The following is a 24,431-nucleotide window of genomic DNA, read 5'->3' on the forward strand; positions in this document are numbered from 1 at the left end:
AGGGGGGCAGACTCCAGGGTGACTCTTTGTTTCTTGTTTTTGGCGTTGTGCAGAACGGGCGTTCATGTGAGTTCCAGGAGCTTGGCCCGCTTCCGGTCAGAGGCTCCTCAAGCACGTTTTCCAGTTCAACCTCACCCGGCGGCGTCAGGTTTCCACTCTGCCATGAGTCTCCCAACATTGGAGCCGCTGCATCCACTTGGATGTTCTTTGGTCATTTCAGGTGGTCGTCACGACACATTGCAATTGTCTGCCGGATGGGAAAATGTCAGTTTTTGTTTTCAGGTCCAGGATGGAGAACAATAAAGTACCTTCAAATGAGCGCGCCAGTCCAAGCGTCGTGTCACCCACAAGGTGATGAAGCCTAACTTGGCAGCAGCCTGAGAAGAGGCACAACACAATCACACAGTACATTCTTGACCCGGCTATGCCCTTGAATTTGTCTTGTTCTTCTACAGGTGGCTGTGAAATCTTGACACTTCAGTCCGAGAAAGTCACTCGTCCGCAACTTTCATCACCTGTCAAACATTTGCTGCACAACAAATTGAGGTAATTTATTTTAAAATCAGGTACACTTGGTACTCAACATTTCAACTGAGTGAATCTTCTATGTGTTAAAAATGAATTCATTCTTATGAATGCACTGAATATGATGACCTAAAAAACCCAGTGAAGATGTTGGTAGGGCATTTCTTTACTTGGCTTCGGATCTTTGCTTAGAAGCCAGTTTTACTTAGTGAGCGTAATCTCTGCAATCCCATTAAGGCTGCTTTAATCTACTTGAGCTGCAGTGACAGAATTGGTTGGTCATTCTTCCTTTTTTCCACAAACAGGACATGACTCAAAAAAAGATCAAGGGAGATACACCGGTAAGTTTGTTTTGTATCTTCAAGAACTGGCTGTGTATCTCTGTTTTCACCCTTGTAATAGACGGTCGCTAAGTAATATTATGTATGAGCTCTTGACATCCATCAGTTATGATGAAATGTTGTAAGACGATCTTGTCGGGTTCTTAACGGAGTTTTATTTATTGATTTTTTTAGTAATCATGGCTCATTAGAAAGCATGATGTTAAACCTATTCACTTGAGCATTATTTTATGTTGTCACACTGTGACATTTATACACAGTATTCATTTATTCCTCAACATAATTTATGTTGTTCATGTATTGTTTGTCATACTGTATATCGGATTTATGTAAGATGTCATGTTTGATATATTCTCCTTCAAATGAGTCTCTGGGAAAATTACTTCTAGTCATAGAATGAAATTCTAAACCTGTCAGGCTCTAACTACCGTACATTGAAAGCCCAGTCTATGGAGAAATTAGTCTGATTTTGTCCAGCGCTTGTTAATATTGATGGTCATGTACATGTTGAGACTGACACATGATGTGTGTTTTGTTCAGGAAGTTCCCCGACGGGAAGAAATGTCGACCATCCAAGTTAAAAACACCGCATTGCGTCTGAATGGTCAAAACCTTCGCCTGGCGGCTAAATATGTCTCCCATTCAAAAACACCTGACTGCCATTTGTCCACGACACATGGGGAAGAGGCAGCGGAACAGGTTACAGCACCCTCGGCGCTGTTGGACTCTGTGCCTCTGAAATTGCCCTTACCTGAGCACCTGAGCAAGGTCAGGGGAGGACCAACAATACGGCCGCTGAAGTTCGCGCCACTGTCTGATCAAGTAGTGAAGAGCCGGAGGCAAAAACTGCAAAGTTTCCAGCGAGAAGCTCAAGGGGCCTTTTCTCATCCCCCGCAAATGAGACCTTCAAGGCCTCAGCTGACGAGATTGGAGGCCATGGAGGCGAGCAGGAGCGGCAACCTTGAGGAGGTTCAGTGCCGAGGTACCCGAGCTCATTTGAGCAGCAAACCGGTGCCTCCTGCTAACTCGCGGTGCTCACTTCGCGGCAAGGCCCAGCAGCGGGACGGCGGGAGCGGAAAGCGCCTTAGGCTGAGGAGAGAGCAGCACCTGGATGAGGATCAGGCCGATGCAGTGGAGGAGGGCAAGCTGGAGGTTCGAGGGGCCAGATGCATTCTGGGCATTGCACAGAAAGGCCTACTGGATATACGAAATTGTCATGAAGTGCCACCATGATGATTTCATTCAAGGACAGGATCATGGCATATCTCCATGTGGGAAGAACGGCCAATCGAATAAAAATATTGCCACCATCTCAAACTCAACCTGGAGTACAACAACTGGATGTAAAACACAAGAAATTTAAGAGATGAAATGAGGAACATGTTACTTGTTACTAGCGATTTACGCAGGATAGGGACTGAGGCCTACAGATGTCAGGCCACAAAAGCCATTTTTCCCTATTAGATGAGGTTATGGCCTGACTAAATTAAGCTCTTCACCTCACTTCAACATCCAACACCCTCACAAAACGACAAAAAAAAAAAAAAAATAGTGCCCATCCATGTTTGTATCGAGAACCTCCAGGCTGGAAGCTTGGTGGAAAAAAAATCAGCAATTTTTCCCATGTTGAACGTAAGATATCAGAGAAGATGTGGGAGGATGAAAGCTGGCTGGTCAGTCGCATGCCAGATGGTCTTCTCTCATCCGCCGGTCCATCTTGTGAACCTCTTTAGCCCTCTCAACGCCGGCACCAGACGCTCCTCCAGACGGACAGCATCGCTCATAACATGCATCTGCCCGGAATTATCATCAACCCTTCTTCTTCACGCTGAGCCAATCTATACATAGCCTGCCATTGGCCGCTCTCACTTTCCTTGGCTACAAAGGTGCTGGAAATAGACCTGCATGGAATGGCTCTGTTATTTGTTGTCTGTCACATTCAAATGTTGATCTTATGCGCTTTGGAGCATTTTAGTGCCACATCAGCGCCACTAGAGATTTATTTCCCAAGATTGTGGCGGATGTCTTTTCAAAAAGTACCATAAAGCTGTCAGTGATGCAGAAAATTACAGGAAGTATGTGTGACAGTTTGACCACACATTGACATCAGAGTACTTTCTGCAGCTTGGATATTTCCAAACTAGAATGGCAGTCCCTTGAGCGCAGGCCTCTGCCAAGGCTAAACAATCCTTCTTTCTGAATGTGTCTGACTTTTACAGTTGATGTTCATGTGTGATTCGGTGAGAAATGAAGTTGAAAAAAAATCTGAATCTGAATTATTTTTATTGGACTAATAATTCAAAATATGCAAATTTTGGTTTCTTTTGAGTTTGACATACAAACGGCAGTTGTGGTCATAATCGAGAATTTCCTCCGGGTTTGAATCTTGGCTCAGGTCCTCCTGTGTGAAGTTCTACTCATGCTTGTGTGGGTTTTGGCCAAGGTACTGTACTACTGTAATTATTCATTTGTGTAAAAGTGAGTGTGAATGGTTGTTTGTCTGTACAGTGTGTGCTCTGCAATTGGCTGGCAACCAATTCAGGGTGTATCTGCATTGAGTAAATCTTGGTCCATTCACACATGGCACAAAATGTCAACCTTGGAGGGAAAACGTCATGTTCCATGTATGACTTTGATGTACTTTGAATGCATTTTGCAAAATATATTCAAATGAAAGTCAGCATGGTCAAATGTGGATAGCACATCAAAGATCTTGGGTTGAAATCTCAAATTGGGCTTTTCTGTGTGGAGTTTCTATATTCTCTCCCTTGCTTCCTCTCACTTTGAAAAAAAGATGCATGTTGTGTTCATTAAAGACTCTAAATTGGCTGTAGGTGTGTATTTGTGGGTTTACCAACTCTTGCCCTGTCCTTTTTATGTTAAGTGCACACAAAAAAAGAAAGCTTCCACGCGAAAACTGGTCGAAATCAAGGTTGAGTTCGAGAGTTGACATTGAGGAAGAAATTCATTGTTAGACCCAGAGGAGGCTAACCGAGGTCGAGAAAGTAAAATCCGTGCCACTGTTTGGCTTTAGCCACAGGTGCTTCTCGCTCTTGAGGAGAAGCACCTGTTGCTAAGAAGCACGTGTGGCTAAAGTCAAACGGTGACAAGGTTTTTAATTTCTGGACCTGAATTTGCCACTTCTGGTTACATCCAGCACTTTTCCCGATTCAAAAGTGCGACAACTCGGATAGGCTAATTCTCATTTTCAAGATGGCGGCGCCCGTGAAACCAGGCTGGCTGTACGTTCCGCAAAATTATCCCAGGTGAGATTTGAAAGTACTGTTATAGCTTGTTTGCCTGATTAATCGGGACGTTAGTACTTCGTATAAGTGAACGTTACAGTATTTATCACCAATATTGACGATGTTTGGCTTTAGCCACAGGTGCTTCCGGCTATTGAGTAGAAGCACCTGTGGCTAAAGTCAAACCGTGACAAAGTTTTTAATTTCTGGACCTGAATTTGCCACTTCTGGTTACAAACAGCACTTTTCCTGGTTCAAAAGTGCGACAACTAATTCCCATTTTCAGGATGGCAGCGCCCGTGAAATCAGGCTGTACATCCCGCAAAAACCATGCCAGAAGGTGAGTCTTAAATTAAGCCGGTTGTGGTTATGTGGCTCAATACTTTCTTTATGTCCTCATTTACTGTGAGGGATAATTTAACAGGCCGGACGGTGGTCCACTTCACACTGCAGAGGTCCGGGGTTGAATCCTTTCTGTGTGGAGTTTGCATGTTCTCCCCCGCTGCCTGTATGGGTTTTCTCCTGGTACTCCGGTTTCCTCCCACATCCCCAAATCATGCCTGGTAGGTTGATTGAACGCTGTAGCACCAGCCCACGCACGATAAGCACCTCAAAGGTTCTGGGTGTGATTCGTGGCTTGACCCCTTCTGCGTGAAGTTTAAATGTTCTCCCCGTGCTTCGCCCCACACCCCAAAGATACCATGTGTTTATTAAAGACTCTTCATTGCCCGTAGCTGTGAATGTGATGGTGAATAGTTGTGTTCAAATGTGCTCTGTGATTAACTGTCCAGCAGCCCAGGATGTTGTAGCAAACGAAAAAAAATCTAAAGAGGTAAATGTAATGAAAAGAATAATTATACTTAGAAATATAGTTAAAAAAAAGACAGATGTTGCGGCCCGGCACATGTAAATGTGTCGGATACACATTGAATTTACGTAATGGGATCACAGCACCAGTTCCGACATCTAACAGCACGTCGCAGGCAATGCTGTTCTGTAATCATTTGGCCAACTTAAACACAGGCCTGCTCCAGAAGCGTGCGGCCCGGCCCAACCCAACAGGAGCCGCCCCAAAAGGGTGGTTCCACTATGGCAATGTGGACACTTGTGGTGGCAAGATGGTCAAAACGTAAGAGAGGCTGTTCAGCTTGAAAGGAAGGGGTAAAAATCGAAGAGGGGTGGGGGACAAAAATATCCTGAAAGTTGGATCTATAATTGGCCCTGCTTTTTATGTGTGAGTGAAGCATACGCTATAGAAGCCACCCCGTCACCCCCTCCACCACCACCACCACCAGCGCCTTGAAACCCAATACCACTCCCACCACCACTGCACTGTTCCCTCCCACTCTGTGCAGCCATCCACAAGGTTCTTTCAACCCATCTCACATTTTTAACTGCACACTGGATTTTCACCCAGGATTATTTCAACAAATTTTACGCCACTTGAGTGCAATTTGGAGAAAGATGCTGTGGGGCTGCTGATACGGGCGGTAAGGGCCTGCAGGCAAGTGGTCGCCTTCGCGCCTCCAGTGGAGCTGATTAACAAGGCAGGTGAGAACAAGTCACTTTCTTCACCAGCTTTTTTTCAAAACAAGTCAAGAGGTTATAAGAGCAGTACTTTATCATCTACTTTTTAATACCGTTGTTTGTCTTTTCTGTTGGGTTACACTGATGGAAATTTTTGAAAAACATGATGCTTGTGTTATACGCATCTTCACTTGCATTCCCAAGTCAACTGTTAAGAGGAAGTGGAAACAAGCACACATCCTAATACATAGCAAGAGTCACTTGTTGACGGAAATAAAACAGCTTTACTATTCCTTTAGCCTACTGCATGGTTGCTTCCAAGGAAGACAACCGAGACCACATACGACCTGTGGGGAGAGTATTGGATCAACTTACTTGGGCCGGCAGTCCCAGACAAATTGGTGGCAATTAGTTGCTGTAACATGCCCAAAACACTGAATAGCGCCAGTGAAACCAAGAGGCAGAAATAGCCTAATGGACCATCAGATAAGACTTTCATTTACGCAGAGTAAATAATATTGTGCTTCACAAGCTGCTAGGTGAGGTGGTGCCCCTCCAAAATGTACTCCACCTCCAATTTGTCACACAATCATGGTATGACTTCAACATCTTAATTGTAATTTTCTTGTAAAATATCCTCCCAAAGTCTATTGTGTTTTTGACGACCAAAGATGTATTGCGAGTCAAATGTTTTATTGTAAAAGTCCTCACTGTAACAATATGGCGCTCTTCACTGGTTGGCTAGTATATACAGTATACTGTATCACCTGGTTCTACTACATACAGAGTCCACTTTTGACATCCAATCAATGCTACATTCCCCAAAAACTGGGACATTTTCAAACGTGACCACAACAAAAACATGAGCTTTGTTGTTAGTATACTGCCCGCTAGCTTTTAGCATACCGACTATGGCGCTTATTGAGGTCATCAGCCATGTTTGTTGTTGACATTCGACTGCAATGCTCTGAGGCCAAACTTCATCGTTCAAAGAGGATGCGTCAAAATGTGAAATTTTAACATGCGACAAGTTAGCGATATCATTCCTTGCTCAAAAAAGTGCCCCAAAGGCAAAATAAGGCAAATAATAGTGAGTTTATTGAAATGGTAATCTTTTAATACAACCAGAACAGCTCGGTTGCGATTGATTCAATGCCCTGAGCATGAAAAGACCTGGATGAATGGAAATATTCACAGACTAATGATAGAGCGGTGTTGGGGCCTTGGGAATTAAACACACTTGAGACAATTCATTGGTTGGACCATAAATATTTAAAGTAGTTGAATAAATGCACAAAGAGGTCAGAAGGTTAGTTTTGTTGGACTTGAGGCATCTTTGCCAGTAGTGATGAAACTTTATTATGGCTAGGACCAGTCACGCATCCGCCTCATCACAACCACTTGTGTACAATAAGGCCAAACAGGGGTTTTGTGTTGATGTGACACCTTCGTGTCATTGCTACACTGGCACAAGACGCTCCAGCTGTATAATTTTCCACAACAATGCCCAAAATAGTTATCCTCAGAGACCTGCTACGAAGAAAACCCAGAATCACCTCTGTGGATTTCTAACTGAAGTAAGTCTAAAAATTGCAAAGTCATATTTTCTGTCTCATGGTGTTTGGACATCATGAAATTAGTTTGGCACGTTTTCCCAACAATCTTTGGTGAGGCCAGTTTCCTCTGGGAGGTTTCTGTATTTTGGTCATGGGTATTATTATCCTGAGAATAGAGGACATCTATTGCCAAAGTTCAAAAGCTGATGCAGAGAAATTCAAACTGGACACTGCATTAGAAGACAATTTAGACTGGAAACCATCTGATTTGCATTAGACAGGACAGTAAACATGATCAAAAGCATTCTTTTATAATAACGGTTACATTTTGGTTTCTTTGCAGAAATAAAAACTGCCCAGCATCTGCTCATTTAAGGTTAGATTTCCCACTCCTAATTGTCAGTTATGAAGCGCATACTGTTGATGTTTCCCCAGATTAGAGACTTGGATGGTGCTAATAAGATCAAGAGAACCGTGTCAAACCATGTCTCAGATGGAATTCCGACTGGGCTTTAGGATCACGCTGGTCTTGGTCATCCTGGCTGTGACTCTTTCTGGGCAGAGAGTGGAAGCGCAGCGGGCAGGTAAGTGTATTTGGCTAGGTTCTAATTAGTTAAGGTCTATGTTCATGTGGATCTTTTGTTCATGTCAGGGTGCAAAAATGTCCACTATGACCTGGCGTTCATCCTGGATACCTCGTCCAGTGTGGGCAAGGAGAATTTTGAGAAGATCAGGCAATGGGTGGCCAACCTGGTGGAGTCTTTTGACGTAGCCCCAGACAAGACCCGAGTGGCCGTCGTTCGTTACAGTGACCGCCCCACCACCGAGTTCCACCTGGGGAGATACAGGACCCTGGAGGAGGTGAAGCAAGCCGCCAGGAACATACGCTACCTGGGGGGGAATACAATGACTGGGGATGCTATCAGCTACACCACCAACAACATCTTTTTGGAACAAAACGGAGCGAGGCCCGCGGCCAGGGGAATCCAGAAGGTGGCCATCCTGCTCACGGACGGCCGAAGTCAGGATTACGTCCTGGAGCCCTCCAGTGCGGCCGCCCAGGCAGGCATCAGGATGTTTGCGGTGGGCATCGGTGAGGCCCTGAAAGTGGAGCTGGAGGAGATTGCGGCAGAGCCAAAGAACGCTCACGTCTTCCACGTGACTGACTTCAACGCCATTGATAAGATCAGGGGCCGACTCAGGAGGAGGCTGTGCGAAAGTAAGTCGGTCATTACTCACTTGGCATGGTCGCTTTTAAGACGCCACGTCCTCAGTGTGTATGTCATCACAGTAGGTCTTTATTTTACCCGGATAAAAAGCTTACGTGAACATCTGCACTTTTTGTGGGGTTCATAAGAGGTACTTTAAATAGTCGAAGATGTGTGCTGGCTGTCTATATTGTTGCGTCGGCAGTTATATTTTTAATTTCTGGAGTAGGTTTTATTGTATGTTGAATCATATAATGCGGGAGAAAAACTGGAATCACGTCAGACGGTAAGGTTGTCGTCTTCGTGGTACTGTACGTACCTAAATAGTTGATGCCCTACTTTTTCCATATAAATATGTTTAGAAGGAACGCAAAGTAGTGATTTAATTGATTTAGTATATATAATTCAGTCCTCTTTATGATTCAGACAGTTTCGAGGCCATGACTGGCATATGCCAGTTGTCTTCATTTGGGGCACAAATGGTTGGGACCAAAGAATTCTACCTCACAACAAGTGGTCAATCTATAATTGTGTGTCCGCTGCATACTTTTTGTTTGTTCCACATACTTTTGGTTGGTCGTCGTGTTGTGCAAAATGCAAGAGAAATTGGAAGTGCACCAGACAGTAAGTCGCCCTATAGACTTCCCGGTATGTAGCTTACCTAAGTGGTTGGTGCCCTGCTATTTTTCTCCATATAAATGCGCCACAGGGAATGATGGATGTGCTCGACTCAAACGCATGAGAATTCCTGCCTAAAATAACCCCGTGAGGAAAGAAAATGAGGCCTTGTTTCTTATGCCGCAAAGAGGAAATACTGTACTAATTCTATTGGATCTGATTCTGTGGTGTCACTCTGACATGTCACTGAATGGTGTCACTTAGCTCAGCTGGAAAAAAAAACCCAGTACTTGTTTTTTTGAAAGCATGGCTATTCATTTCAAAGGAACTGCCCTTTAACCTTGCATAACTGACCCCTTGGCTGGCAGCGTTTCGTAAAAGGAGAAGACGGCAAGAGGCAAAATCTTTCCTAAAAGCAAGTTTTTATTTCCGCAATCTCTTGAATGACCACAAGTGAGACTATAAGTATATCACTGGTGGAGTCGTTGAGCAGTGCAGGCTATTTTCACCCGGAAAATTACAGCTCTCCTTGTTTTAAGTGTGTCCACTGCAGGCCGCCCTGATGTCAGCGTTCAATTATTTTCACCTTTTAATCAATAGTTGCAAAAAAAAATCAAATTCATTTCATGCGACAGTATGTGGAGACACAATCGAACATAACTGAATTGACCAAATAACATTTAACAGTTAAATTCCACAGTAATCGCATACAAGGGTTGCGCCAATAAAAATTTGGCACCATAGATGTCTGGGTTGTTGTGGGCATCAACATTTAGCTTCCGCTGATCAGATGAAAAAAAATATATATCAGTTTGAGATATTCTGTTTCATAGTGTAAGACTTTTTTTGCATTGCAACCATTTTAACTCACAGCCGGAGCCCTAAATTATAGTCTGGAGGGCCACAAGTGCAGGGAGTAGCTCTGCTCTTTGTGTCCAGCGAGCGGATTGTCATGGCAGCACGACGACAGCGCTCCTAAAAAAAAAAAAAAAAAAAACGGTGACGCACATGCATTGCCCTCACAGTTGTGCAATTTCTGCTGGGAGTTGTGGGCTTCGCAGACAATAAAGGGCTGTTGCATTATCGCTTCAAGAAGCTGTTGAGAAAATACTTTTTTTCCGTCTCTCCAAAATAGATACATGCGAGTAAAATTACCACTGAAATGATGAATGACACGTTGGATTTTGTTGGAATTTACCAAAAGCATGCTCATGAAACACTTTTTCTTTTCTCCCCCATTCATCATCCTGGTGTGATTTATAGGATACAAGGTCTGCATTTTCTTCCCCTTAATCTTATTGACTTTTTTTTTTTTTTTAAGTGTCTAGCAACAAACAAGTGACTCTGTATCTTCACTTTCTTAGTCAGCACCAAGCAGCACCGAATTACACTTTGTCAATTAATGTAGCGGATCCGTACATGAGCCAAACGAGCACAAATCCAATGCTAATCTCTGCTGACACTGCAGGTCGTCATACCTTTATGCTTTGACACATTAGTTCTTCTGTGTAGGCCATTTGAAAATGGCCGATCCTCAGCCAGCATACCTGCTTAATCATTGGCAGAGAAACACAGTGTGGGAGCAATATAATGTAAAATTGTAAAATAGCTGGACAATATCATGAGGGTGTTCAAAAAATTCACAACAGCTTGCCGGCAAACACATTTTCAGAAATGGGCAGCTCACAAAAACATTAACTCACTTTTGTATATTAATTACTGTTATTAATGTCATGGAACCACAGTTCAACAATTACTGACCTCTTGTCTTCTTGTAATGTGTTCAGGCCAAATTAATGTTTACTTCTGCTTAACAGAAGTTGTGTTTTTGAGTAAGAGAGCTGCCATCTTTACACAAATAGCAAACCGGCCATTGAATTCCTCCAGTGTTGTCTTTCCTTCTGTCATCACAATGTGCAAAATAAGGCTGTGTGGAAATAGAAGACTGACTTTCGAGTGGGCCCCCCTCGGCTAGCCCAAAACAACCCCTCTGCTCCCGCATGTAAACGACCTTTTCTCAGAGAGTCAGGGGACAAATGTCTGTTCTTTGACTTCACGTGTCAGCCCACCAAATGCATTTCTCAAAACATTTCAGTAACCTTCTGCATATTCTTGGTTCAATATTTGCCCATTTATGGATTTTATTTATTTTTCCCATCTGAGGGAACCTATCCTCTGTTATTCACATGAAAGGCTCACTGATTCATTGACCTATTCTTTCTTTTTTCACGCAAGATCTTGTGGCATCTTTTTGCCAAGAAAGTATGTTGAACTGAAGGGGAGAGCTTCATATAGTCAGACCTAAGTCGGACCTCGTATGACGGCATCTCTTGGCAATTACTGACCTTTTTTAGGTGGCTGTCTATTCTAATCGCCTGATCTGCATCCTGACATGTGTCTTTTTCCCCTCAGATGTATTATGCCCAAACATGAAGGTACACCCTGATCGCTTTAAACAGGAAAGCACCAGTTATGGCCTTCAGCAAGTTCCAGGTCAGTGTAAAAAAAACAAAAAAACAAACATATTGATTAACATATATAATATTTATTGAAATTGTATTTTGCAGTGGTGTAGAACTGCAGCGCATCATTCTGGCAGCTGTTTCTACTATTTTGTCTTTTTATCGAGGAGACACAAGCTAAATATTCCAAACAGCATCTCGGTATGATGCAAAGTAGTTCAACACCACTAAAACGTGCAAACATGATCATGCATACACGTTATGTTGAATCACATTAAATTTGACACATGTACCTAATGAATTGTCTGGTGCGTGCATACTGTCTGTACCATGTTCAACCTGACGTGGTTTAAAGTGATCTTCTCATGTAACCTGCATGTCATTGATACGTATGGCGTGGCACTTCCCAAATAGGAAAATTACTTCATATTGGCCTTTGAATGCATGTGGGACTTCTCTCTGAAAAAAAAAAAAAATGTTGGACTGTACTGTGAGATTGTCCCCACTTTTCCCATTAATCCTTTCTCAGAACACTTGGACAGCATTTCTCCAGAAAGTTTGGATGGTGTTACAAGAGTGTCTTTCGGGGCAATGCTAGTTCCTGTCTAGATCTCCCACCCACGTACATGGTGCAGAGAGAAAAAGCAGATGTACAGACTGTTTGCACTCCTGCTCCGTTTCTGGGATGAGAGGTCCTGAAGTTAGATTTTTGCAGTGGGAATATTACCTATTAGTATTCAACCACTCGTAGTAGTCTGTTTCCCGTTGAGGCATCTTATTAATTAAGCCCAGTTCTATTCCTTATTCCCTAACTCCGCCCATGGCTGGATTATTTATTTATTTTCAGTTTATGTTGCTAGAGTTTCCACAGGTAGAAGTGGGTGTGATGGGGTATTTGCACCTTTGTTTGCAGGTGTGGGATGGAAGTAGTCTTTTGCAGGCAAATTCGAGTGGCATCCCTCATTTCCATCAAAATCAGGGCGGTCCAAGTATGCCATGTTTGAAATTGCGGAACAGATAGAGACTCGCTGGGGTTCGTGCATGACGTTAGCAGGTGAACTGCAAGATCTCCCATTGTGGTTGATGGCGTCCACCATGCATGTGATGGGGCCAATTGGAGACCGCTTTGTATCCCCCGATCGTGTGTGCGCCTTTCCCTCCCTCTCAAAAATCGACGAGGGTGCTAATGAAATACTTTTAAGATGATAATGATTAGAATCCGTTCAATGAATTGACCTACACAATAATTCAGAGTGATTCTCCCATGCTGGAGTCATATTTATGAATGAAATTCAATGACAGATTTGCAGATATTCCTGGGCCACGGAAGGTACGCCCACTTAGGCGTAGTGAATTCAAAAACACCCTCAACTCAATAATTCCCATTGAGGGCTGGTGTGGAATATGAATCGTTGTCTGTCACTATCTTTGTGCCCCGCGGTTGACCAGCCCAGAGTGCAGTCTGCACTTCATCCAGCTGTGCTGGGCTCCAACCCACCCGCTGCCCTGAATAAGACAAGTTTTATAGAAAATGCACGGAGCTGCTCTTACCAACATTCCAATCAACGCCCCTGTCAGAAAACATGATCAGAACTTTAAATCTGAATAACTTTGTTCAGATTTTCTCATGTAAACCTCCCCAAGAAGCAGGAGCAAGAAGGTGTAACGTCACAGCAATGTATCAGGTCGTGACGACCGAGACAATTTGCGGCTTATTCCGGATTTTTATTTCCCGTCGGGCGTCTGGTCGGACCCTTTCGTCTGAACGTGCTGCGGTGCAAATATTCACATCTGCTCCCGTCAAAAGAACTTCACCATGTCTACCAGTCCATGAACCCTCTGCCGTTTCCCAAAGATTTCCCCCACCCCTCGCCACCAATGGTCGTTTTCGTAGCCGTCCAAAATAACTTTCTGACTTGATTATACAGGACGCATCGCCAGTCTAAATTACAACTCTGCGCAACGATGGCCTCCAAACAACCGCACAGAGGCAGCATGGTGTGCGAGTGCGCACAATGCAAGCTGGTGACCGGGGAGGAGGCAAGCCAGCTATGTATGAGCGGCGCTCTGTGCCTAAAACAACAGTAATGGGGTCAAATCAGACAGCTGGAAACATTTATCTTGTTCGTGTTTTGCCATCAAGGAGAAAAAGCGAAAGTGGTAGGAAATTGAATGGTTATCATACATTCATAACATTAATGTTGCTGTTCATTTTTCATTTACATCTGATTGTTTTGCTGAAGTAACATGCTTCATACAAACATAGTAACAGAGTGAAAAAAAAAGCTTGTCTGTCTGCAGGTGTTGCTGCAGCATTTGTTTTCAATTATCGATTTCTTGAATCATTATAACAACTCCATAGAGAGTCTCATCGTGAGCCCGTCAATAGTTTTATGTGTTAGCGTTAATTGGACTTGCATAAGGTGAAGTTGTTTGTTTTAAATAGACATTGATGTTTACTTTGACTCAGAATCTTTTTGAAGATTTATGTTAGTTACTGTTTTCTAATTTGCTTCCACCATTCTTATGTGGTTTCTACCACCTGTTTCAAAGGGATTTCTCAAAACATTCATTGGTTCTTGGGTCCTCTTTCAGGAATTGCTCGTTGAAATCTAATCTTTTGTAGCCCTTGCCGTATACTTATGATTAATTTGAACTGATGTGATGGTCTACTTTCAAAAGAGTTCGCGAAATGTCCTTCAGGTCATCTGGATCAACTCGTCGCGGCCATCATCAGGCGTCGCCATAGCTGCAGCGTTTGTTTACTGTACGAGGGAGTGTCCCCTTCACGCCACACGAATGTATGGTCTGTGGTCGCGCCACTTCAAACGTCAAACATGCGCACACGTGCACTTAAAGACTCCCATTTGGGGATTGCACCAGTGATAGTGACTCGTTTTTTCCTCTCGTTATAACACACAAGCCAACATTTGACACTGTGTCACTGACATCCATATAAATCCTTACTTGACCTCAGTGCTGGAATGACGTCTGTGTGCTTCTTTTTTACTGTGTTCTCATGCAGGCTTTGACCTGATGGACTACTTCAGCGTTCGAGATATTCTGGGCACCAGACTTGATGAGGGTCAGAGTGCGTACGTTCGGCTTGGCACCATGCCGATTGTGCAGCAGACAGAGTAAGTAGCCAAATTCAAGAAGTAGTCAGCCATTTTGGTTTGAAGCAGCAATTGTCATATGTCCAGCATCGTATATGAACTTGGACCAAGTCCTTCTAAGGTCTAGTCCTTTTGGTGGGCCTGAACGTTTGTTCAGATGAAAATATCAGTATTTTGGGATCTTAAACACGACCCACCAAGACTCACTCACTAGCATCAGTGACCAGTTTTGACCAACTGTCATGGCGTGCAATTGGCAGTCATATCAATCAAATGCACTTTATACAAATGAGGTACTTGTGATGCTAAGTCATTCAAAATGCAAACTGTTAACTCTTGCTAAGTTTTGGTTTAAACAAGTTGGCCTGAGCTCTAAAACATCGAGTACGGCGATGTGAATTAAAAGAAAATGGGCTGCTCTTCTAACTCTCTTTCGATTGCATGTTTTGCAGTTTAACATCCCGGAGATCTATTTGGCTTCATCCATTTTATTAGTCCCTCGGGGGACTTATTGGGCATCTGACATACACGTCGGTTAGAAATATACACAATGCGCAAACAGGGTCCAATAGTCTCAGGTCGACCCCTTTAACTGCTTTTTGGAGACAGAAAAATGTGATTAGTACATTCAGTCATTAGAGACGATACTAACACTGCGCTTCAGCCGGCCAATATTTGTTCTATTTCAAAGTGTGCTTGCTTTCCGTAGGGACGTGTTCCCTCAGGGGCTGCCGGATGAGTACGCCTTTGTAACAACGTTCAAATTCCGGAAAACCTCAAGACGAGAAGATTGGTACCTCTGGCAAATCTTTGACAAATATGGAATCCCGCAGGTGGGTCAGCAAACCCCAAAATGCAACCAATGGCTCTATTTTTAGGTTTTTGGCGAATGATGAGGTCAACTCAGGTTAGGATCAGCTCACAAGTGTACCTTGATTATTATTATTATTATTATTATTAATAGTAAGGAAACGTGACATGGTTTCCACATGTCCAACTAATTATATTTAATGCTAAGACAGTCATTAAATGGAATGTAGTTTCGTGTAAATCATTATATTTAAAGGTTGCTATCTTACGTTAATTCCTAATTGTTTTACATTAGGAATTGTAGTGTTTTATAAAAATTGACTACTAGTACTTAAAAGTTCCTTCAAGCAAATTTTATTTATTGAATCGAATTTTCTCAAATTATTTTTAAAGGTTGCTCTTATGAAATGATTTCATTCAACAATATCACAATATTAATCTCACAATGTAAACATACGATTAATACAGTTATGTTTACATTGTATGAGCTAATGACTCATAGAGCATTAAAATGAATTTCAATGAAATAGAATTGAAAAAAATAAAGGAAAATAAAGATGCGCACAGCCTCGATATAATCTGTCAATGAATTCTGCATTAATGACGGCCCCATAGCATCAGGTTGCTGTCAACACAGTCCTCCGTCTATCTTGTCAGGTGTCTATCAGGCTGGACGGTGAGAACAAGGCGGTGGAGTACAACGCCGTAGGGTTAACCAAAGACGCCGTCCGAGCTGTTTTCAGGAACTCCGAAGTGGACAACCTCTTTGACCGCAACTGGCACAAAATAGCCCTGAGCGTGGAGGCCAAGACCGTGTCTCTCTACCTGGACTGTAAACACATTCAGACACTGCCCATTGGCGACAGGGAGGACATCGATATCCAAGGAAAGACGGTCATTGGGAAGAGGTTGTATGACAGCGTGCCAATTGATGTGAGTGTCTCTGCAAAGTGTCATCAGTCTCCGTAGTCCGCAGTGTCGCTCATGTGTCTCTTCACCCCCCAGTTTGACCTCCAGAGGATGGTTATTTACTGCGACTCCAAACATGCCGAGCTGGAAACCTGCTGCGATTTACCCAATGGGCCTGTGAGTACACATCAATGGAATTTCGCGTGGATTTAGTTATTTTTGGCCTCTTTTTGACACATTGGTTAGTGTGGCTTCGAATGAAATATTGCAATATCTAATAATATCATGACATGCAGTTCCCCCTACAACCACAGCTCATATTTTCGAATCAAGCTGCTTGAGCATGACTGCTGATCTCAGGATGACCTTTTTGCACGTCCCCAAAGAATCTTTGGAATATTTTTATCCATTTTCTCGAGTGTTTCCCAGCTGATTTTGGGCAAGAGGCCTTGCAGCTTGGGCTGGTAATAATTTTTGAGAAGCTTTCTGGCCATCCCACTGCTCCAATGCATCATACAATTTTAACTCTAGAAACAGGATCTGTTCTTGAATTGTCAGATTGTGGAATATCATTCTCCTCAGCTTGAAGCATTTCAACAACATGAAGTCAGTACGGGTAAATCTTCATCACTCAGGATCCCTGCACTATGAGATTGGTGTCCTCACCAGTGGTGGTAGTAGCAGGCCTTTTGCTGCGTGGGCTGTGAAGAAGAGGCCCTGTTTCAAGAAACCTGCCAGGGATCGCATCAATCGTATATGATGCATTTGAAGCATAGAGATGGAAATTTAATTTCTCATGGGTATTGACCTGCAGTCTGGCACAGACATGTTTTTTTGTCCGGTGTCAATTTTGCGCTGTCAATTGATGAGCCATTATCCAAAGGTGAATGATTGTCTAAACGTGGCCTGAGATTATCTAACAACCTGTCAGGTCTTGGTCTAAGTCAGCTGGTAGACTCTAGCCCACCCGCAACCCGAATGATGTCAAATGGTGTAGAAAATGGATGGGTAAATAATAATGCGTGACTGAAATAATGTACTCATTCTAGTGCCCTAAGAAGGTTGTGACTGAGGCTCCTCCTATCGCGATCCCCACTCCGACGCCCACTACAGTTGAGCAGCAGAGGGGCCCCCAAGCCAACTGCTCATGCCCTGCTGGAGACAAGGTGAATGATTTCTTTCCTTCTCTCTGTCCCCCTGACTTGTACTCCCACAACACTTCCTCTTTAACGGCTTTTGATTCCTTGCAGGGAGAGGCTGGTGCACCTGGCCGTGCAGGTCTCAAGGGTGAAAAGGTCTTCCACCCCTAGTTTGTAGTCATAGTTTGTTCAACACGTTCATGGTTCCGTTTCACTGTGTGGGGCTACTTTTACAGGGTGAAACCGGCCTTCGAGGTGCCACTGGTTTTTCGGGCCTCAAAGGAGAAAAGGGAGAAAGTGTATGGAAAAACTCCAACTTGCTTTAATTAAGTTTAATGTCAAACACACAGGTCATTTCAGACTGCATGCTTTCCTTCTGGCTTTCTGCCAGCCTCGATAATAATTAATCCTTGTTGATTAATTATTTGCAGGGCAACGTCATCTCTGGTAGAGGTGAGAAGGTAAGTAAACCTGTCGCTAATGGCGCTGCATGTGCCGTATTAACCATTCTGTTTGTCTCTGAGCAGCCACACTAACTTACTGCATGCGAGTGTGTGTGTGTGTGTGTGTGTGTGTGTGTGTGTGTGTGTGTGTGTGTGTGTGTGTCGGAATACTGCATGAAAATCTACATATACTACTCAGCATCGCTGTTCATTTTTGATTGCATGATTTTTTTTTTCTCTCTGCCATAGCTAGGTGCAATTTGTTGCTTAAACTGCAAACACTGTGACAAAAACCAGCTCTGCACTGCAGTTTAAAAACACAGCAATTTCGGTCGTTGCGTTGCAAGGTGTGAAAGTGAATTCATCCCGCTTTCATTGCCTCTAATTGCACCTTTCAGTGACTCATTCACAAGGGCAATTCCCCTGTGAAGCAATGTTGTTTTAAGTAATATCACTTAACAGCAGAGACGGTCTTTATCCTAATCTCGGATGAAAGAAATGACGCGTGTTCAAATTATATACATGCACTGTACAGCATGTTCATTTGTTTTTTTTTTTATTTCGCTCACAGTGTGATTTTAAAGCCATTACTTTCAAAGGTTTTCTCCTTAAAGGTTTAGGTACTTTTAATGCTACCCGATTATGGTCAGTGCTGCAGATCATACCCACAAAGAACCTCTTGAAATTACCATATCCCGAGCAGGCTCAAATAAATAATCCCAAAACTGAGTTTAGACAGTAAGGTACCAAGTCCAAACACAAATGGTAAATTATGCCTGGACCATTGCGTGTCCTTATCAAATGTTTCTCAGTTTTGTCTGTGTGTGTGTGTTTCTAACATTTTGTGTCCAAGAATATACCATACCTAATCAATCAACTGACCAAGCTTTCTTTTGTGGCGCTAACAGGTTGTGACAGCACGCCCTCGCCACCCTGCATGCTCGAGCCTTGCTCGTCGTGAATAACAAGTATTTTCTTTGACCAGGGTGATAGAGGCAACATAGGGCTGACAGGTGCTCCTGGACAAAGAGGAGAGAAGGTCTGGCATTCCTGAACCTGGACTCACAGCGGATTTGCCTTCTGAATCCAAACAGTTCGCCGACGGGTTCTGACTTTGTGTTTTTAATGACCTGACAGGGAGCCAGCGGTTTTCCCGGTATCGATGGTCTATCTGGAGAAAAAGGCGAAAAAGTAAATACTTGTTGTGGGAATATATTTTGAGAATGAATTGAAATCTGTACACTTTTTATCAACGTTTAATTAGGGAGAGGCTGGGCGGACTGGCAATCCAGGACTTCCTGGTCTGATTGGAGAAAAGGTGGGTGATCCGCTCCCACTATAGATTCCATTCACAGTGTAGTGTTGCCGAATACAAATCATACATATTTACGTTTCAGCTTTTTTGGGAGGTACCAGTCCTCCATCAACATTTTAAAAAAAATTCACTTTTTTTTTTTTCTCAGATCAGAGTGCTAACAATTAGTGCTCTGGCACCATCTGGTGGCTACTAGATGCCAAAGAAACAATTCGAAGTGAGCTGAGGAGCTTCATTTCGATAAATGTAATTCTTTGCCTCCATCTTGTGGCATCTATAGGCAATGATAGACAGTACCTTTTCTTATTTGTTCGAAACGTCTATTGAAGTGGGTCACGGCTTAGTTACAACAGCAAAATGCGGGTCCTCATGAGACGAGTTGAAAACCAGTGATGAAGTAATTAAATGTACATCTATCATGTTGACTCTAAAATTGATCTCATCATGTTGTTGCTATACAATGTAGGGCGTTCAAGGTGATGCAGGCTATCCAGGAACACCAGGACTAAAAGGTGTCACTGTGAGTGTCTGCACTTACTCACTGTTAAGTCATAAACATCATCATGTTCTAGAAATTTCACCAGATTTCTTTTTCTCATAGGGTGACGAGGGGAAAAAAGGTGAAAAGGGATCAACAGGAGCCAGCGTAAGTGATGCTGTATTTGTACCACGCTTCATTCACATTGACACATTTTCCTGGATGTGTTTAAATTGGGAATTGTATATGATGAGTGATTACAACTTTTTAAGTCAAAACAACTGTTGTCCAAATTAACTACAATGGCAATTGGTGAGGTGTATACCTCGGCTCGGGTGTCAATCTCTTTCTGAATAAGGCTCATGAATGTTTGAAAAATTCAGGAAATGTCAGATAAACTGCCACAATAATGTTAATAATTACAAAGAAATCGTGCACAATTATCCGGATTAGCATCAAAATAGTATTATTTAATAACACCGTTAAAAAAAAAAAGTGAACTCAAAATTTCAAGGCAACCAACTTCGCAAACATTCGAAGTTGGGCGATTCAACTAAATGTTTTGCTGTTGTGAAAGCATGCACTTTTTTTTGAAGTATGGAAAATGTCGAAATTTGTCACAATGTTGCTTGTAATTAAGTACATTTTTTATTATTATTTTTTTAAATGCAGCATCACATTTACTTATATTCGTACCAAAAATGTTTACTTACTTGGCTTGCCCTCCTGCTTGCACGTTTTATTTTATTTTTTTGAGTAATCACGAAATCACGAATCACGAAATATGAAATCCTATTAAGTTTCTGTGGGAACAGGTTCCCTGTCCATGCATCTGGTTAAACGATCAAGGTGTTTGGTTAAACCAGCGCATGTGGTCATTCCTGAGGACTCATAGTGAACCTCAGTCCTCTTATTGAAAGCGCAAACAGAGGGACATAAAATTGCACAAACAGATGTGACTTCTTAGATTTACTCATCCCGCTTCCTGTCTGCTTCACATGTGGGGCCTTATTTTGGCTCCAGTGCAGCTAATTCCCGAAACCCACAGATACTTTGTTGACATCTCGAGCTTCCGCAAGCATCTAGAACACCTCAATCACACATCGCGCACATCACGGTGATCCCAGAAGGGACAAGCCACCTGTCTGTTGCCCACATAATCTTGACCCTTGGCTAGAATACCAATTGGTACAGAAACCCTCGACGACTTTGTCACATGGCAACAAAGATGAAAAGCAGGTTGTCAGCAGACTGAAATCCCATCAAAAGCTCCGGCTTGACACGATCAGCACAGGCTGCCTGTCGTTCAAACTGCAAGTCAGCAAATTCCTGGGGCTCAAAAGTGGGGAAGTACTCGAGAAAGTGATGAAGAGACTTGTCGTCATTTACTTGACCTCTATTCTCATCTCTCTCTGTCTGTGGAATGACCGCTCTTCTGTTTTATTTAATTCTGAAAAGGCCTTTTCACTGATGGTGCCAATTTCAAAGTTCCCACACAAGCCTGAGCAGCCGCTGGTTTTGATGATCGACATCTACAACATGATAGCACACAGAATTCAAAATAAGCCGTAACCTGCAGCACCTGTTCAAAATGAATACAGTACGATGTTGCCCCATATTCCATTAGATTTATTTATTTTTGGTCAGGCCAGAGCTTTAAAAGTATTACTTTGGAACAACTACTTCATGTTGAAGTGAGTTAAGCTTCATGTAGTGCTTTGTCGCCATCTTGTTGCATCTTCTTGCCAAGTAACCATGATGAAATAAGGTGATTGAAGTGAGTTGAGGAGGTCCAAGTAGTGCTTTGCAGTCATGACCTGAAATTATTTTATGAATGGCAAATGCTATATAGACAAGTTTACAATTGTACCTTCTGCCATCTAGTGGAAGAGATTTTAATTATTTTTTGGGGTCACTGCACATTGCTAGCATAGAAAGATTCTTCTTCTTCTTCTCCTTTCGGCACGTCCCTATTCAGGGGTCGCCACAGCGAGTCAGTAATTTCCATCCGCCCCTGTAAACCGTCCTACCAACTCGCATGGTCGCCTTGGCAAAAGTTTTACGCCGGATGCCATTCCTGACGCAACCCTCCCCATTTCTCCGGGCTTGGGACCGGCACTGGGGAACAGTGCACCCCCAGGGGAGGGCACTGCCCCCCAGCGGCTGGGTTGCTAGCATAGAAAGATTATTTGTGGTAAATAGATAATGATTTTTGGACCGGTTAAGATCAATTAGATTCTTTTATTGGCTATGCAATGTAAATGTATTGCAAATGGACATGTAAACCTTTTATGGAAAAAAGATTCATCATGTTTCACGGTTATGTTATTTTCATGTCATATATTTGAAAGCTCCTCTCTTTTTAGGGTGAGCGCGGCTTCGATGGATTACCTGGAAAACCCGGCATTCGCGGCAAAGATGTAAGTTTTGTGCTAAGAGTGAAAAGATTGGTTTTGTATCATCATCATCATCATCATCATATTTTTCTCTGAAATTGTTCAGGGCTTGAGGGGAGAGGCTGGCTTGCCCGGAGCCAGTGGGGGAAAAGGTGATAAGGTATGCCCCCATCCCTCCCTCTCCAACTATAAACCATCATAATTAATGTCACTATGCACATCTATGAATCATTTCATAAAGGTGTAACCAGTTTTTAAAGTATGCGTGTAAACACTCCAGACATTCCTCTGTCTCTTTTCGTACCATCAAAAGTCAGCATGCTCATTTGTCTGCCTGAAATGTGCACGCACAAACACACGACCAGCATGCTTATGACTACAGTTATCGTGAACTACTCGTTATCATGTCGCCCGAGGAAGTTTAGGAGTTCTTAATTTTGATGGGCTCTTTATTCCTCTGGGAATTGTGTCACAGGGAGAGCGAGGAATCCCCGGATTACCTGGTGATGTGGTAAGTGCCAAAACACATGCACACACACACATCCAAAAAAAATTGAAAATAATTTTCTGACAAAATGATATTGTAAACACTTTAATTTCATTTTACAAATGGACCAAATATCCCTTTTTTCTAGTACCAAAAAGACGGTCTACGGGGAGAAAAGGTGAGTTACTCTTGTAATATAATCTGGTAATCATATTAATAACTATTTTGCTATGCACGAAATAGTAATACTAAAATAATATGAATTTTATTATTTTTTTTCAATTTTACATGGGTCCCTTCAAGGTCATATTTAAAAGTTTTTTAAGTACCACACTCAAGTCAAACGACAAAGAATGCATTTTTATGAATCAACAAAACATGGCGCAGTATTTCGACAATTTTGAGGGTGGGAAAAAAATGAATAAAGGTCAGGAGGGCCACTGTTTATTACCCCTCACCGCCATGTTTTTGTTTCATTAAAATATGCAAATACATGCTAATGATTTGACCAATTTCAGGGAGAACTTGGGCTCCCAGGGCTTCCGGGGGCTGACGGCCCACCCGGACCACCTGTAAGGATTTATTACTTTCTTCTCGCATGTTTCCTTTGGGCTGTTATGATGGAGAAATGTTCGGATGCATGCCGTGTGATGGGTCTCATCAAGGCAGTGTTGTCACCAACCTTTCTGCTCCAAAGGGTCCCCCAGGACCACAGGGGATACCAGGGGAACCTGGGGAGTTTGGACAAAGGGTAAGAATTGTGTTTTCATAGGCAAGGTCTCGCATATTCCTGAGTTTCGCCATAGGTAACCTGTTCATGCATTATTCAATGAGACCGAGGGGAAATCTCTGAAAAATCTCATAATATTCACCATGAATCCTGGGTCCACACTTTCATCCAGATCACACCTTCCACCAACAACTAAAACATTCCCTGGTTGGTTCCATCTAAGACCATGCTTCGCAGGGGAAATAAGCTAATTGCTAACAAACAAACAACCTTCCCAGCTCCGGTTGGATGATTTTTCTCTCCTGAGATGTTTTCCAGCGAGCCAAACATATGGCCCGTGTCAGGTGGCAGCATTTAATCTCGTTGCTAAATGAACCGTAGCCTAGAGAGACGATTTAGAAAGCCTCAATGTTAATTCTTTGCGCTAATTAATGAGCAGTGTGTTGCTTTTATGTAGCATCCTCCCACAACAGCTTATTTTCAGGTCCCACTGGTTTTCAGTTAAAACACTGACAATACTGTAGTAACTTCCAAAAAACAAATGAAGACGGAGACTTCCTCAAATTGTAGTATGGGGCTCCCTCTAGAGGTAGGTGAGCTTGTGACTGCCTAACAACAGATCAGTTATATATAACTTTTTAGTGCATTTCAATTAAATCTTCAAGAAATCTGTTTTTATGACTTTATTTAGGCACAGCTTTTTTTAATCTAATTTCTATTTTCAATCCAATCATGATTTAAGGACGTTTTTTGCTCCAGTACTTATTCAAACTCTACATAATGTTACATTGCCTTACATTAATGCTCCACTACTATATTTCAATGTTGAGCATTAAAAAAAAAGGGTACTTTTGTTTGTTTTTTTTTAAAAGTGAGCACCAGTAATCTAGACCACTGAGAGCTGTTGTCTTCACATGTTTGAAAATATACTACAACTGTTGTACCTGCCCTACTAATGTGGGTTAATCATTGTTACACTTCTTCAGCAATAATGTATTTTTCATCTTAATTCTTTCCTCCTAATTTGTCTTCCAGGGAAAGAAAGGTGAAAGTGGATTGCCTGGAGTGGATGGACTCCCCGGACCAATCGTAAGGACGTGTTTCGTTTCCATACCATTAAGCTATG

General features: G+C 42.6%; 2 protein-coding genes across 3 annotated transcripts in view; both read left to right on the top strand.

The window, feature by feature from the left end:
• Positions 1-237: 237 nt before the first annotated feature.
• On the top strand, positions 238-3,653 carry LOC109519608 (uncharacterized). The gene is made up of 4 exons (XM_019876253.1): positions 238-351; positions 456-546; positions 831-866; positions 1,407-3,653. The coding sequence occupies exons 3-4, from the start codon at positions 834-836 to the stop codon at positions 2,097-2,099; spliced, it is 726 nt and encodes a 241-aa protein (XP_019731812.1). The 5' UTR covers positions 238-351; positions 456-546; positions 831-833; the 3' UTR covers positions 2,100-3,653.
• Positions 3,654-3,933: 280 nt separating this feature from the next.
• The window catches only part of col22a1 (collagen, type XXII, alpha 1), a 34,452-nt gene continuing 13,954 nt past the window's right edge, over positions 3,934-24,431 (top strand). Inside the window, exons 1-26 of one of the 2 annotated variants that reach the window (XM_019876291.1) lie at positions 3,934-4,132; positions 4,398-4,451; positions 5,529-5,662; positions 7,635-7,778; positions 7,847-8,413; positions 11,433-11,513; positions 14,508-14,619; positions 15,308-15,431; positions 16,066-16,341; positions 16,414-16,494; positions 17,367-17,483; positions 17,568-17,612; positions 17,693-17,755; positions 17,888-17,917; positions 18,885-18,938; positions 19,037-19,090; positions 19,164-19,217; positions 19,681-19,734; positions 19,816-19,860; positions 22,059-22,112; positions 22,195-22,248; positions 22,564-22,599; positions 22,724-22,753; positions 23,094-23,147; positions 23,273-23,326; positions 24,341-24,394. In XM_019876291.1, the coding sequence (XP_019731850.1) occupies positions 4,080-4,132; positions 4,398-4,451; positions 5,529-5,662; positions 7,635-7,778; positions 7,847-8,413; positions 11,433-11,513; positions 14,508-14,619; positions 15,308-15,431; positions 16,066-16,341; positions 16,414-16,494; positions 17,367-17,483; positions 17,568-17,612; positions 17,693-17,755; positions 17,888-17,917; positions 18,885-18,938; positions 19,037-19,090; positions 19,164-19,217; positions 19,681-19,734; positions 19,816-19,860; positions 22,059-22,112; positions 22,195-22,248; positions 22,564-22,599; positions 22,724-22,753; positions 23,094-23,147; positions 23,273-23,326; positions 24,341-24,394 (2,478 nt within the window). In that variant the 5' untranslated portion in view covers positions 3,934-4,079. Of the gene's footprint in view, positions 4,133-4,397; positions 4,452-5,237; positions 5,663-7,629; positions 7,779-7,846; positions 8,414-11,432; positions 11,514-14,507; positions 14,620-15,307; positions 15,432-16,065; positions 16,342-16,413; positions 16,495-17,366; positions 17,484-17,567; positions 17,613-17,692; positions 17,756-17,887; positions 17,918-18,884; positions 18,939-19,036; positions 19,091-19,163; positions 19,218-19,680; positions 19,735-19,815; positions 19,861-22,058; positions 22,113-22,194; positions 22,249-22,563; positions 22,600-22,723; positions 22,754-23,093; positions 23,148-23,272; positions 23,327-24,340; positions 24,395-24,431 lie in introns of those variants that run through there. The other variant, XM_019876292.1, reaches the window with a different exon arrangement.

Source organism: Hippocampus comes, unplaced genomic scaffold (assembly GCF_001891065.2).
Source record: "Hippocampus comes isolate QL1 unplaced genomic scaffold, H_comes_QL1_v1.1 scaffold244, whole genome shotgun sequence".
Lineage (NCBI taxonomy): Eukaryota > Metazoa > Chordata > Actinopteri > Syngnathiformes > Syngnathidae > Hippocampus > Hippocampus comes.

What these genes read in the sequence shown, in the direction of transcription:
- LOC109519608 (XM_019876253.1), top strand. Translation starts at nt 834, where the DNA reads ATGACTCAAAAAAAGATCAAGGGAGATACACCG. An exon ending in AGATCAAGGGAGATACACCG is followed by an intron (nt 867 to 1,406) that starts GTAAGTTTGTTT and finishes TGTTTTGTTCAG; the next exon opens with GAAGTTCCCCGACGGGAAGA.